The sequence below is a fragment of the Rhamphochromis sp. 'chilingali' genome (genome assembly GCF_963969265.1).
Source record: "Rhamphochromis sp. 'chilingali' genome assembly, chromosome: 5".
NCBI classification, from domain to species: Eukaryota; Metazoa; Chordata; class Actinopteri; order Cichliformes; family Cichlidae; genus Rhamphochromis; species Rhamphochromis sp. 'chilingali'.
The window spans coordinates 43,754,540-43,769,472 of record NC_137932.1 but is presented as its reverse complement, the minus strand read 5'-3'; the positions used below and the strand labels follow the sequence as shown (position 1 = coordinate 43,769,472).

Here is a 14,933-nt window from a genome sequence, read left to right as displayed (position 1 = left end):
GTGACGTAATCTGCCTACAAATGCAGCCTCAGCAGGATGCAGCCTATGAATTTGGATACGATACTTCTTCTTCTTGGGTGTTTAACGGCAGCTGGCATCCTTGTAGATTCATTGCTGCCATTTACTGTTTCGGTCCGTTATACTAATGCTACTTATCCGGTTGTTCAGTCTGACGTCACTAGCCGTGTCTGGGTCTAAACTCTGCTGCAGGTCCATATATCAAACGATCACTATGGCATTACTGAGAGTTGAAAAACTGTCTAAGGTCTTTCATCTTTAATAAAATGATCAGTGTTCTGCTCTACCAGGTGTAACAATTGAGTTTAACATCCAGGCATCCATGAAAACGGAATTTATGACATTTAACGGAGTTAGAAGTTAGCAGGGAGTTAGCTCGCTAGCTTCTATCTAAATACAATATAGCATGTCCTGGCTGCGGGGTTTTGGAAACAAATTCAAACGTACAGCTCTGTTATCACTTCCAGCATAAATGAAGACAGAAAACTAAACAGCAGTGACGTTTGTAGGGTTACTGAAGTTGGGCTAGCTGCTATATAATGATGTGCTACGTGACCGCTAGCAACACAGCTATGTTAGAATCAGAATCAGAATCAGAATGGGTTTATTGCCAGATGTTGAGGTTTACAACATTAGGAAATTGCTGCGGTGCTTCAGTGCAGACAATAAGAATTAAAGTGCTATGTCGAAAGAAAGATATGTGCATGAGATATACATGAGATATATACATGAGAATAAGAATTATGAGTGCTACGTAGAAAGATATATACATGAGTGCAGGTGGTGATCAGTGCCAAACATGAAATGATGCAGTGACACAGCGTAGGGTCATGTGTTAGTGGTGGGGACAATCATGTGGTTATTGTTCATGTGTCCAACAGCAGAGGGGAAGAAACTGTTCTTGTGGCGAGAGGTTCTGGTGCGAATGGACCGGAGCCTCCTGCCTGAGGGGAGCAGGTCAAACAGACTGTGTCCAGGGTGAGAAGGGTCAGCTGAGATCCGGGCTGCACGCCGCAGTGTCCTGGAGGTGTACAGGTCCTGCAAAGATGGGAGTCTGCAGCCAATCACCTTCTCAGCAGAGCGCACAACACGCTGCAGTCTCTGTTTGTCCCTGATAGTGGCTCCAGCGTACCACACGGTGATGGAGGAGGTGAGGATGGACTCGATGATTGCAGTGTAGAACTGCATCATCGTCCGTGTTGGCAGGTTGAATTTCTTCAGCTGCCTCAGGAAGTACATCCTCTGCTGGGCTTTCTTGATGACGGAGGTGATGGTGGGCTCCCACTTCAGGTCCTGGGTGATGGTGGTACCCAGGAAGCGGAATGAGTCCACAGAGGTGATGGGGGTGTCAGTCAGGATGATGGGGGGGAGTGGGGCTGTGTGCTTCCTGAAGTCCACAATAATCTCCACTGTCTTCTGGGCATTCAGCACCAGGTTGTTGTGGCTGCACCAGGACACCAGACGTTCAACCTCCCTCCTGTAGGCAGACTCATCCCCGTCCGAGATGAGCCCAATGACGGTGGTGTCATCTGCGAACTAGCATAATATAAACAAGCTAACTTTTTTCCCACTCGATAAAAGTTAACGTGAGTGTTCTCGGTGGTCAGGAACAAATGTAATCGCATGGCAGGATGCTGTAAAAGGACCAAACTTCAGCCAGGAGAACAACTGAGATAATCCATCCACAATACGAGGTTAGTCATTCATATACTGCTGCATGGGCTGGGCTGTAGTTACATCCTAAGGTTTTAAAAACTGAGCTTAAATAAATGATTAGCGGTAATAAAAGCCGAGGGAGGTCAACAGGGATCACTGACTGTTTTAGGAGCTTTTTGAGATCAAATAGAAGAAAATACAAAACATTAAACATGTTAACAACACAAAAGCCATATTAAACGCAGACTACTTTAGACCCGGAAGTAGGATTCGTCGCGTCATCACTGAACAACCGGATTCCTGCGTCTTTCAGGATCTTACAAAGCTTCAAACGACATGCCGACTATTAAATTAGTCATTGGCGATTTTGATAGTCGACGTAATCGTGACTAGTCAACTAATCGTGGCAGCCCTACATCCAACAATTCATGAAAATGGAAAAAGAAAATGCGCTGCTGCAAATCATTAGTAAATCTGGTCCTATATGTTCTTCTTTCAAACTCCAGTCTGTGCAATGAAGTGTTATTTTTCACAGGATGTTCTCATTTAAACGACCTGCATGAAATAACAGAGTAAGAACATTACATTACATTTCGCAGTCCCTCTTCTGCACATTGCAGTTTCATATTGGGAGACATCCAGCGTCACATTGTTATGGAGGGTAGTGTAAGCAGTGTGATGTCATTCGGATTCTCAGCACTCCGCTTTTCTCTTTTTCAAAGTTCTTATGAGTCTTGGATGATGTTTTTTGTCGAGGTCAAGGAAAGTGGTTTGGAAAAGGAAGCCGTGTCCTAGTTAGACGACCTGAGAACCACAGAGGGAATTTTTTTTTCTGAAAACATACAAAATGAAGAAAATCAGATATTAGAGATACTTGATGTGAGATTAAATGGATACAGCAGGATTAAGCAAAAATGCAAAAACTGGAAAAAGACAATAAAAGACATGATCAAAGAGCTTACCAAAGCAGAAAGGAAAACTAGCTTGTGTAAATTAAACTAAAAGAAAGGATTAGACATAACATAAAATGAATTACTTCATCAACAATTATCACAAGAATTAACTGAGATGCTAATTTATTTTCTTAAGCTTCCAGAAGGTAGTGAATGTTCGTTCCAGATTTATACATCAGAGCAGGGCGATATGACCAACAATATTTATCACCATATACATCTGAAGATATGTGATAACGATATAACTGACCATATAATTGACATGAGACAAAATACTTTACAACTCCACAACTTTATTAGTGCAAAGCAAAAAAAAAGTATTTTCACTTAAACAAGCAGCTGTTTTTTGCATTAATGTTATATAAAAATGTAACAGTGCAAACTCCTCGCTGACAGTTTAACCAAAAGGCGTTTCCAGTGGAAACTGGCCGACATATCCTCAGCATCACCATGTATAATGTCCACAACACTTAAAAAGAGGTTATACACACACAATACGGTAACATTATGTTGAAGCACAGCACGTATCACTCCGCGAGGCTCCGCCTACGATAGCCGTAATGCTCCGACAATCCATCAAGCGGTGCGGCTTCCTAGCTTAGCAAAGTCGTACTGAAACATTTGACAGATTTTCGAGCGCCGTGCACATAAAATCGTTTCGAGGTCAGTAAACACAACCAGAGTTCATACATAAGGCACACGGGATTATAAGGGGCTCTGTCGACTTTCACAAAATCAAAGGATTGATTTTAAGTGCGCCGTATTTTCCAAACAACACGGTAATAACGACGGCCCGCTAGCATGCTCTACCAAAAATAGTGCTTTGTTGTGTATCTGACGGACGAAAGCCAAACCAGTTCCACACCAGTGAAGCTGCAGCATTTTTACAAACCAGTTCTGCTTCATGGTTTCATTCAACGATCCGCTTTCGCTCTTCTCGTTCTGCGTCGCTGCCATGTGCGCATGTAAACAAAGGCACTGCGCATGCACGTTTTACCCATATTCTATCGCGATATTTCATTTTCCTATCGTTGCCCAAAATGACACCGGTATTACCGTGAACGGTATGATATGGCCCAGCCCTACATCAAAGTATGCGAGGGAATTGTAGCAGCAGCCAGCTAGCAACCTAGCCAACAACGACCTGCTACTCCAAGCAGCCCCGCCTATAATTATACAAAACTTGATCCGAGGAGAACAGCCTTAGAGAGCACAGCTGTGTTTCCAGAAAGCCCCTAACAACAAACGCGACTAAAACCAAATGACTAAAATCGCAATTTTATCGTAACGTCATGTGTTGGGTGGGCTTATTAGAGTAAAGCTGATGAAGAGACGTTTTCATTTCCACTGTGCACAATAATCCACGAAGGTTTTGTATTTACACACTGTGGGTGAAATCCTCCATGTTTGGAAACTGTGGAGAAAAAGATGCGTTTAGTTATTTAAACAGGTTAATGCAGACACTTTGTTACCATTCAGTTCATTTAGATCTAGAAACTGTTCATTTTTACAGGAGATGAACCAGAATTTGGTGCATAAAAGGCCACATATCACTTTCTGATGTTTTTTGATAAGTTGTTGGCCCAGCAGGAGCCTCTTAATTTAATTTAAATTCGTGAAACATTATGCCCTCCATATTTCCTGCCTCCATGGGAAGAAGTAGTTGGCCTCTGGCTTCGCTCCTAGACTGAGTTTATCTAGCAACACCCAGCTGTCACTGAGACACACACACACACACACACACACACACACACACACACACACACACACACAGCCTCAAAGTTCAGCAGTGTTTGTGAGTATTCAGCAAACAGAAAGTTACTTTGGATGATTCACTAGTGAGGATTTAATCCTGTTTGGTTTTTTGTTTGAGTTTCGTGTGTGTGTGTGTGTGTGTGTGTGTGTGTGTGTGTGTGTGTGTGTGTGTGTGTGTGTGTGTGTGTAGGTTCACATGAGCCTTCATTTGTGTGTCCTTTTTATCTCCATGTGTGTTCAGTCAGGCCGCCGTGTCACAGGTTTCTGGGTTTGACTTGTTGTTTGTTTTATCTTTAATACTTTTATGCTGAGTTTGGAACATGAAATCGTGGCTACAGCTCATCAAAGCCGGCCAAGCTCGCATTGATCATGATTGGAACGCTTTCTTAAATCAACAGTCGCAGCAGGCTGACATCAGACAGCCTGTTACACCCTGGTGCGTCTTCAGTCTAACTGGTTTCTGTAGAGCAGCGGTCTCCAACCTTTTTTGCGCCACGGACCGGTTTATGCCCGGCAATATTTTCACGGACCGGCCTTTAAGGTGTCGCGGATAAATACAACAAAATGAAACTAGTACCGGTACCGAAAAAAAGAAGATTTATTCATAACACACGTGAAAAGACCCAGGAAAAAAAGTTAACGATAAAAACAATAAAATAACGCTGAAAACCGATAAAAACCCTGAAAACCAGACATTTCACACCTGAGCCTCAACTCTCGCGGCCCGGTACCAAACGACTCACGGACCGGTACCGGTCCGAGGCCCGGGGGTTGGGGACCGCTGCTGTAGGGGACAGGATTTGATTTTTACTAGCAGGGGCGAGGCTAAAGGGGTGGCACTGCTCCCACTGAAACGTAATTGGCTACTCCTGGTGCACAACCCCGCACGTGTTTGTCATATCAAAGCAAAGTCCTGGTTCGTTTTTCTCTGGGAGAAACAGTGTTGTACTTCTCAGTGCATCGATATTGTTACAGGGCGGCTCTCAGTGCATGCTCATGAAGCCGTTACGTTGGTGCACCAAAGTGTTTGCTTTGGTGTTTATTTCTGATCTGACTGTTAGTCCTGCCATGCAGGATCTGAATCTTTCATCTAAAATCACAGTGGTCTCATCAGGTCTGTGTGTCCTGCAAACATGACACTAACACACTGTTTGCCTTGAACAGTCTGTGTGAACTAAAAATCAGCCCTGCTGCTGTTAATGAATAACAGTAAGCTATTAACTAACGTTTTTTAACTTTTGTAGTATTTGGACTCGTAACTCTTGTGAACTTGTGTCTTGTCAAGCTTGTAGCTGAGTTTTCTTGGTAAACGAACTTAACAGAGTTTACCAAGCCAGCTGGTTGCTAGCATCACCTGAGAGCTACGCTCTGTGAGACCGTATAAGCAGAGCAAGATGAACGGATGGTTCAAAGCGGTTTGTATCTGACTGTGTATTTAAACCCAGACAACCATCGAACGCTTTCCCTGAATGTTTAGGTAACCATATAGTAGTGCTATAATTCTTATATTACATCATTCTTTAGCTAACGATACCTGAAGCTGCATTTTTCTACTTGAACAACGTTAGTTAGGCTGGCAGACTCGGTCAGACTTCTTCTCTGTCCAATGTGTGACAGCCAGTGAAATGATTGGAGCTGCTGTGGGAGGATTTGCAGTCAGGCACACGTGTAATGAATCGCCCTCACATGCCCTGAGGCGCTTCCAGCCCTCAAACTGTTTCATTAGTGTTTGTGTCAGTGGAGAGTTTGGGGGTCCCAGTGTGGCCCAGGATGTGATTTTCCAGCGTTTCACTCTGACCCCACTAACAACCTGAGGAAAACACTGGGCTGCTGTGACTCCTAACAGAGAGTGCAGGAAATGTCCCAAACAGTACTCTGTCCTGGTGTCTCTCCCTGTGCCTCCTTGTTATTGCAGAGGAGAGTGCATGCCAGACTTTTCAGGGGTTACTACAGTTGGGATCATTTGCTTCCAGCAAAGGTATCGATTAAACGCCAGTAACGCATTGATCCTGTGTGGCACATTCAGGACTGAGAGGGGTTCTTGAGAATTATAGTAATGAACACTGCTACTCTTATTTCAGGATCAAAGTCAACATATTTTATTCAATTTAAAATGTAATCACTTTATACATGATGAACTAGCAAGCACAAATAATCATTGAAAATACAAAATAAAAGCCGAGGACTTGTGCCGCAATATTATGAACTCCAGCTGGTTAATTACAGAATTAATTATGTGCAAAGGTCAGCGAGTACTGACTTAGCAGCGGTTCCATCTCAGGGCACGCAGGGCAATCGCTTGGAGTGAGTACTGTGAATGACAGTGGTAGTTTCAGCCATCTGTGGGAGGAGCTTAGAGTGACATAAACAGGACACGACAGAAGCTGCAGAGCAGGCAGGTTCACGGCATGCTGTGGATGCTTCAGTTCAAAAAACCAAAAAACTTTGTGAAACATTATCTGCTGTTTCTGCACACCTGCAGCTTCAGGCTGCTGCTCCCTGCTGTCTATGTTGATGTTCTGTCTGAAAATAGGTGGTTGAACTGGGCAATCACCCACTGCTGCCCAGCTACATCTAAAAGCCCCACGCTTAGTTCTGCTCCAGTTCCCTCTGTGCAGTCGGAGGATGGGGGTGTTAAATCACACGGCTCTAAAATCATGTAGCAGCATGAGTGTTTGTGAGCTGGACATGGATAATGTATGAGCATTTACACCAAGCAGGTACAGACCATCAGACAGAGAGCAGAATCTCAACCACCTCAGAGGCCAACAGGAAAACAAGCTGTGATTGTCTGTCAGCTTCGTTTTCATAAAGCAAGCTGCCGTTCACATAAGAAGGTTTAGATCACTAATGTCCTTAACCTTAACATTTAAATCTCAAAACAATGTACGTTTCTGTGCAAACAGAGTCGACACATTCCCAGTTTGTTCTATTTTTAGAATGTATTTCAAACTAAAAATGCAATTTTAAACCAAACCATAAAAAATGAAGCAAACTCGTATCTGTGCTAAAAACAACTAGCTGTACATAAATTGCCAGGTCGACTCATTCAGGTCTGACTGCAGCCAGCAGTCTTAAATCAAACACTTCAATAAACGGTTTTTAAAACGATGGTTTCAGCTGAAAGTTCGACGCAGGACCAAAGTACGGCTAATGCAAAATAAGTGCATCCATGTGAAGGCTTACAGAGCTGCTGCAGATGTGTGACACGTTATCTACCAATGAAGAAGAAAAATGAAGTTTCCCAAAAGTGACTCACCGCTAACTCCACTAACTCCACCCTCTGCACCGCGAGACAGACGCTCATCAAGCGGGTGGGTGAGCAATGAAGCCTTCTACTGCAGCGTTGTGGATTAACTGAAGGCCTTTCAGGGAGCTTTAAGGACAGCTGTAATTAGCGCAGTAATAACCAATGCACGGACTGCTTTGGAGCATCAGTCTGCAGGAATTCATGATTTTAGCTTGTGCAGATCAGACGAGGCCGGCCTGTTTAAATGACACATCCTGGTCAAACATGACTCCGAGGTTTTCACAGTCATACTAGAGGCAAACATGATGCCAGAGTACATCTACAGTGAAGTGTAGGAGCAGTGGCAGTCTGATGCTGGGGGATGGTTGCTGATTAAGGGTCAGGGTGAGACTCCAACTTCGGGGAAACATGAACTCTGAGACTGTTAAAAGAAACATTTTTGCCTCAAGAGCTGGGATGGACTTACTGCTGATGAAGGTTGGCACAGTTAGCTCTTAGTTTCAGTTCGGTTAAGTTCACTTTGTTGATGCTTTTTTTCCTTTTTGGTTAATGAGCCAGTTTAGTGTGAAAGCTAACATGCTGAGGGACACAGACTATCAAACACTGTAAAACTACATTTGCAGAGTATTTGTGAGAAGCTTGTTAGCGTCTCTCCTGTCTTTGTCCAATGAATCAGTTTTGTGGCTGTTTTAAGCAGCAGTTTGTCACGTTTCTGTTCTTGAAGGATCAAACATGGCGTTGAGATTTTCCTCCTCATATGTTGACCCGCAGGACTCCTGTGAGTGCATCAGCACAACTTGTCCCTTTTAAATTCAGTCCGTGTCTTTCTTTCTGATGGACATGAGACAGTGTGATAGATATTTACTGCAGTTTCATAAAGTTTGAAAAGAATGTGCTTTAAAGCAACCGCGTTGTTGGTGAGGAGCTCGTACAGAAGATCGTTCTGCTGTTTTTAGCTTGTTTGAGTGTCAGAGACGGCTGGAGGCTGAGAAGCCTTTCATATTGTCAGGAACATGCTGTGCATTTATAACACTGACACGTGTTTGCAGTCCCATAACGATCTCACGCACAGAGAAGACTGTTTAATTCAAGCCTTCCTAGCATCTGAATGTTTTGTGGACCTGACAGTTTAAGTTTACTTTAAGATGAAGTGTTGAGCTTCGCTCTGTAAAGGCACCGATCCACGGTGTGGTGAGGCTGCTCTTCCTCTGATGGAGGGAGAAGTTTCTGCTGGACTTTCTTGGTTTTGTCCGTGGTCTCTCTACTGTCCTCTTTCCTGTCTTCTCTTTAACCTCAACCCAAAACTGGTCAAGGTCAAAACGACTCATTTAAGTCTCGTTTTTCTCCCCACCGTGATAGAGAGCGCGGCGAATCGTACTTTGGTTACTTTCTGAAGTCCCTTGAAACAAGGTTGTCATTAAACCCTGAGGACATGATAAAGCTGCATTGAGAGTTTGTATTCATTCATTGTGTTATACTCCTTTCTGCCCGGCGCAGCAGAGATGGAGCTGTTAATGGTTCATAGTTAGGAGAACAGATCAAACAGCCACAGGCTTCAGAAACACAAATGTATGTGATTCCACTCAAGCTGTATTCTAATGTGTCCGACACAACAACGAATGTTGTAAATGTTGTGGGTGCGTGCATAGATTTACCAACAGTTACTGACAGGATACAAGCAGACGCTCGTTCACGCAGTCGTCGCCGTTCCCCTGCCGCCGTCACAGCCGCCTCTCGTAGCTCTCATCGGTTGCTATTTTTCGCTCGTCGTCAGTGCGTCAAACACCTTCTACCTCTAACACCAGTAAAAATAAAACGTGTTTCTGTCAGCTGAGAAGTGAATTAATTAACAGTGAATGTGAAATATAAGCTGCATATTTTGCTCCATGTCACACACAGATTTGTCTAATGTTCTAACTTCATACACTGAGGACTGTTGGGTAGGAACTCCTAAACTTTGATAGAAATTAAAAAAACTCAGTGAATTTTTAATGCATTTACCTCACAGCAGGGAAGCAGATCAGTATTTTACTGAGGCATGAACTCTACTGAAGTTAGTGATCCCCTGACTTTTCCTTCAGGGCTACCAGCGAGTCTCCCCATCAGTGTCTGTGTTTGTTCACTGGCAGAGCCGAGCGGAGGTTCGAAGACTCTCCAGCCCCACAGACCTGCTGATGAGTCTCATTGATAATCCAAGACAGTGCAGGGCACTGACGTTAGTCAGCTGCACTGATTGTCACTGTAACCTGTGAGAAAGGAAATGAAATCAGTGCTGATTATGGCTGGACGAGAGCCACAACCTGCCTGGTGCCTGGTGAATGAGCTCCACATCCTGGTGTCTGTTACGGAGACGCTGCTCTATAAAAGCAGTCGGGTCTTCTTTGGCTCACCGTGTTCTCACGTCGAAGCTACAAAACTTTACATTGCAGTTGGAACAATGTAGCAACTTTCACATGTTGACAGTTGAACATAATTGAACGATTCTGCTTTGTTTACATTTTCCCAGAGATGCTTTGTGATTACCCTCCAACAGTGACACACGCACTTTATTCCTGGCAGATGGTTGATGCGCTTTAACCCACGAGGCAGTAAAGCAGCTCCACGTTCTTCTTTCCAGATGATTTTTGAGGAAATGTAATAAAATGTGTTTGTGACGGGATTAAACAAGCAGTTTAAAAAGGCCGGCTTGGACCATGTTCCATCATTAGCAGAAACGTGAGTCATTAAAAGTGTGTAACGCTGACTTGACTGAAGATATCACAGAAACTTTGTTGTGGGAGAGGCAAACAACATTTCACATCAACACATTTCTGTGTTATCACATTCCTTCTCTCCACCGGCCTGTTTGGCTTCTCAGTGCTTGTCAGAAGCAGCGTTTGGACAGAAACAAAGCCTCAGCCCCCCCTCTCCCCCAGCTGGGGTGGAAGAAGCTGTTCTGGATGCACTGACTTGTTGTTAATGTGCAAGCTGTGATGAGCTGACATTTGCCATTGATAGCTTTGTTCCGCATGAGTGTGCTGTGTCTGCTCACGTCACACTGTCAACAGAGTTGCACTGATTTCTGGCTAAATGCAGTCACAGCATTGCGCGCCTCCCCCGGGCATCACAGAAGCCATTTCCTCTGCGAAGGTGCGCTAAAGCTGGCAAGCACACAAAGAGGAGAGCGTTGCATGGTCTTCCTGCAGAAAGCTGCTCCCATCTCTGCTTTACTCCTGCAAATCCCATCTTCAGCTTTGGGATTTACAGGCTGGATAAACTCTCGGGCCAGGTCCACCAGTCTCTCCTCAAACGCTCATCTAAATGCGACTCAGGTTTCACATCAATTTACTCCGTTACTTTTTTCTTCTCTGAAATTCTCCTTAAGCGGCTTTGAAGAAAAAAGCCACTGTGATTGGTTGTGTCCAGGTTTCATCGAGTGTTGAGTTGTTAATACTTACGAAGACAGCATAATTGGGATAAAACATTCCCTTTGTGCATTAGTTTCAGCTCTCCCGTTATAGATCAAGCCTTCTCGTTCACAGTGTCGCACGCCGGCTCTTCTCTAAAAGTCACAGTTTAGTTTAACTTGAGCCCAGCTGATGGAAGGAGAGCCAACAAGCTTTATCACGAAGGAGCAAAAGTTTTAAAAGCTATTTGGAGGTGAGATTGTGGGCACGGCAGGCTAACTGATGTTGTCTGTTGGTTGCTGGCTGCAGCTCTGCATCGCCCTGCCTGTGGAAACCATTCAGGTCCTCAAAGGGTGCCAGGCCAGTGCTGCATAAGCCTCGTGTTGCTCCTTTCTGCACCCACAGACATCTAAAGCTGGGGGCCTGCAGGGACCAGCAGGGGCCCTCGGCAGACGAGCTTCATGACCACAGATCCTCCCCAGTCTGAGGCGTCTTCTTTCCCACAGATTACAGTATCGACATCGCTGATTACATGTGCTGTCATAATTAAGCAGCTCTGGTGTGAATGTGCAGCAAAATGCACAAATGTCATATAGATAAAGCAGAAAGTATAACTGATTAATAAAATATCACCTGTTTCACGCACAGTGTAGACAGCAGTTATTAACGAGCAGTGAAATTCTGACAGCCCCACGCTGGACGAGAAAAGTGTGTCGCTGTGTCAGCACATGAGTTATTCATGCTGTTCGTCTGAATACAGATAAAACGGTCACAGTGAAAAGCCTGAATTTCAGCAAAAACTAAGGAAAGTTTTGGAGATAAAACCGTCTGTGACGTCTGTACAGGACGAGCTGTTTCAGTGGGACAAAAGCTGCTGCAGAGAAACAAACGTTTGTCTTGGCCTGCACGCATCGCTGATGCCGGTGTCTGTCTTCTCTCTTCAACAGTGAGCTTCCTGGACTGCGGCGGGGGGGAAGTCTGGTTCCAGGTTGAAGATAAACATGATTTCAGTGTGAATGAGGACGGTGGGGTCTACGCCCTGCACCACCTAAACCTGCTGGGAAAGGAGAAGGCTGTGCTGGTCTACGCCCATGACCTGCACACGAAACAGGTCTGGAAGGCCAGAATTCATCTCCGTGTTCATCCGAGCAACAGCACTCAAACGGAGGTAAAAGCATTCAAAGGCCTTCTTAAAACTTTACAGTTTTCATGTTTTTGATATTCTCATATTTGTCTTATATTTTGATAAGAGACAGGCCGACTCATCTGACTGTACAGACTCATGAGGAACGCTGTTAGCCAGTTATGAAGACGGGAGCTGTCCATAAAGGACAAGACTATTTTTATACCAGGCTGTAAACATGTACACATGGGGCCTGACTCACGCTTGGAGCCCGTCTGTGCCAGCGTGTCACCCACAGATGAATTAGGTCTAATTAAACCAGGTAAACAAAATGTTTAGGAAACCAATAAAGGAGAAGCTCTGCTAACTGTGCAGATGATTGGTCCAGCATCACCATGACCAAGCCGAGGCAGCCCAACCGCAAAGCAATGACATGCATGCGCCTCAGCGCCGATCATCATATTAAATATACCACGTGTTTGAAGCTCGATGATCTAAGTGTATCACAGCAGGCTGACAGTCGAATCTCTAGTTTTGATTCTTTTATTGAATAGTTTGAAAGTTCTTCATCTACACAGGCAGAAAAGCAGGATCGCAGTCCCTTTTTGAATAATAATGACTTAATTAACACATTCAGAACTCGACAGTGTTAACACATACCTGTATGCACGTCTGAGGAAGCCAGCATGTGAGAGAAATCTCCCCCTTGCTTCAGCATGAACACATATAAAATCACAGCTTCTGCAGCCCAGCAGGCGTCTGAGGTTGGCCAAGTGCTGATTGCAGAGACAAAGCAAGTCAAACAGCCATCTGTTAGTTTGTTTCATGTACAACAGTGATAATAAGGCCCTCTGCATGTATTTAGACAAGGCAGCAGCTTTGATTGGCTGTTCTTATAAACAGGGCCCAGAAATAGCTGGCTGCCATATGCTTTAGCTGCTATCAGAATCACTCGCTGCAGTCGGCGAGGAGGAGAATCGCAGAGGGTGAAAGAAGCTGTCAACAATCCTTCGTAAGGAAGACTCATGAGGACGAGCCATCACAGCTAACAGCCAGTCATTTGCCAGCAGTGTCAGCATCGAGGCCTTCAGCTGAGAGGCAGGACCGGGGTTGTTATCCAATGGAAGTGTGGAGTGAGACAAACAGGCGTCACATTTGCAGCTCGCCAGGCTCCACATGGCTGCAAATCGAGCCTTTGACCTTTGCTTGTTTTGGAAAAGTTAGACATCGCCGTGTTTAGTAATCCCTGCAACGTTACAGTAGATGTCAGAATAATCAGGGACTTAACAGGGAACAGTACTCTGTGCTGTCCACAGAGTCAGCTGTCCGACTAAGAAGGATAAGCAGCCGTATTCATTCAGGTCAGCTGACAGAGTCGAAGACGAAGTTGTGAATCAGCAGATGGGGAGGGGGGGTTACTCATCAGCATCCCTTCTTCTGTTGCTTCACCTGGAAACCTCTGCTGAATGATCATAGAAAGAGAAACCTACATCAAATATCACAGCGGTGAAAATGATGCAGAGGAACAAATTATAGAGTGACGTGTTATACAGATCTGCTCAGACAGTGGCAGACTCACACGAAGCCCGAAGAACAGCAGCTACATAAGTATCATATAAATATGCTGAATTGCACCAGTGGAGTTACAGCGTGGAATCTGAGCAGAGCACCACCCGTCCTGCTACCGTGCACCTCTCTGCCACCAGCGTCACACAGGAGGCTGTGACGGCGTGATGTCGCTGGGCGAGTGGTTGGTGAGGTTAGCCATGAATGATGCTGAGGAAGAGTGAGCAGGAACGTGGTAGATGAAGAACTGACAGGCACACAGTTGGCTGTCACACACTCACACACGCACACGCACACACACACACACACACACACACAAAAACACACACACACGCACACACACACGCACACACACACGCACACACACACGCACACACACACGCACACACACGCACACACACACGCACACACACACTCACACACACACACACACACGCACACACACACTCACACACGCACACACACACACACACACACACGCACACACACACTCACACACACACGCACACACACACGCACACACACGCACACACACACTCACACACACACACACACACGCACACACACACACACACACACTCACACACACACGCACACACACACGCACACACACACTCACACACACACACACACACACGCACACACACACACACGCACACACGCACACACACACACACACACGCACAAAAACATACACACACACTAGAGCAGGGCGATATGGCCAAAAATATTTATCACGATATATATTTGAAAATTTGCGATAACGATATAACCGACGATATAATTGATGCGAGACAAAATACAACTCCACAACATTACTAGCGCAAAAAGACAACCTTCCATTTATTTTCACTTAAACAAGAAGCTGGTTTTTATGTACATTAAAGCTTTATAAAAATGTAACAGTGCAAATGCAAATTCCTTGCTGAAAGTTTAACCAAAAGGCATTTCCAGTAGAAATGGGCTGACATATCCTGAGCATAGAGCTGGGCGATAGAACGATAACGATATGTATCGCGATATAACTTTTACTCGATAGAGAAATTAAGCTATCGCGATAGACCTCGCCGCTCTTGTCCTCTTAAAAAAATAAAAAAATCAGCCAATCCAAATTCAGTAGCGCAGAGCCGAACCAATCACAGCCGCAGCGTCACGTCACGTGACTTGTAACGTACAGCACAAGTGCCAAGCCGCACGTGTGTTTGTTTGGGAAGCAGCCAGCGCGT

At 44.8% G+C, this 14,933-nt stretch overlaps 1 protein-coding gene across 1 annotated transcript in view; it reads left to right on the top strand.

Annotated features, from left to right (window-relative positions):
• Positions 1 to 14,933, top strand: part of LOC308396779 (cadherin-2-like) — a 121,638-nt gene that overhangs the window by 41,188 nt on the left and 65,517 nt on the right. The window contains exon 3 of the mRNA XM_080882337.1: positions 11,966 to 12,186. Coding sequence (XP_080738463.1) covers positions 11,966 to 12,186 — 221 coding nt within the window. The remainder of the gene's footprint in view (positions 1 to 11,965; positions 12,187 to 14,933) is intronic.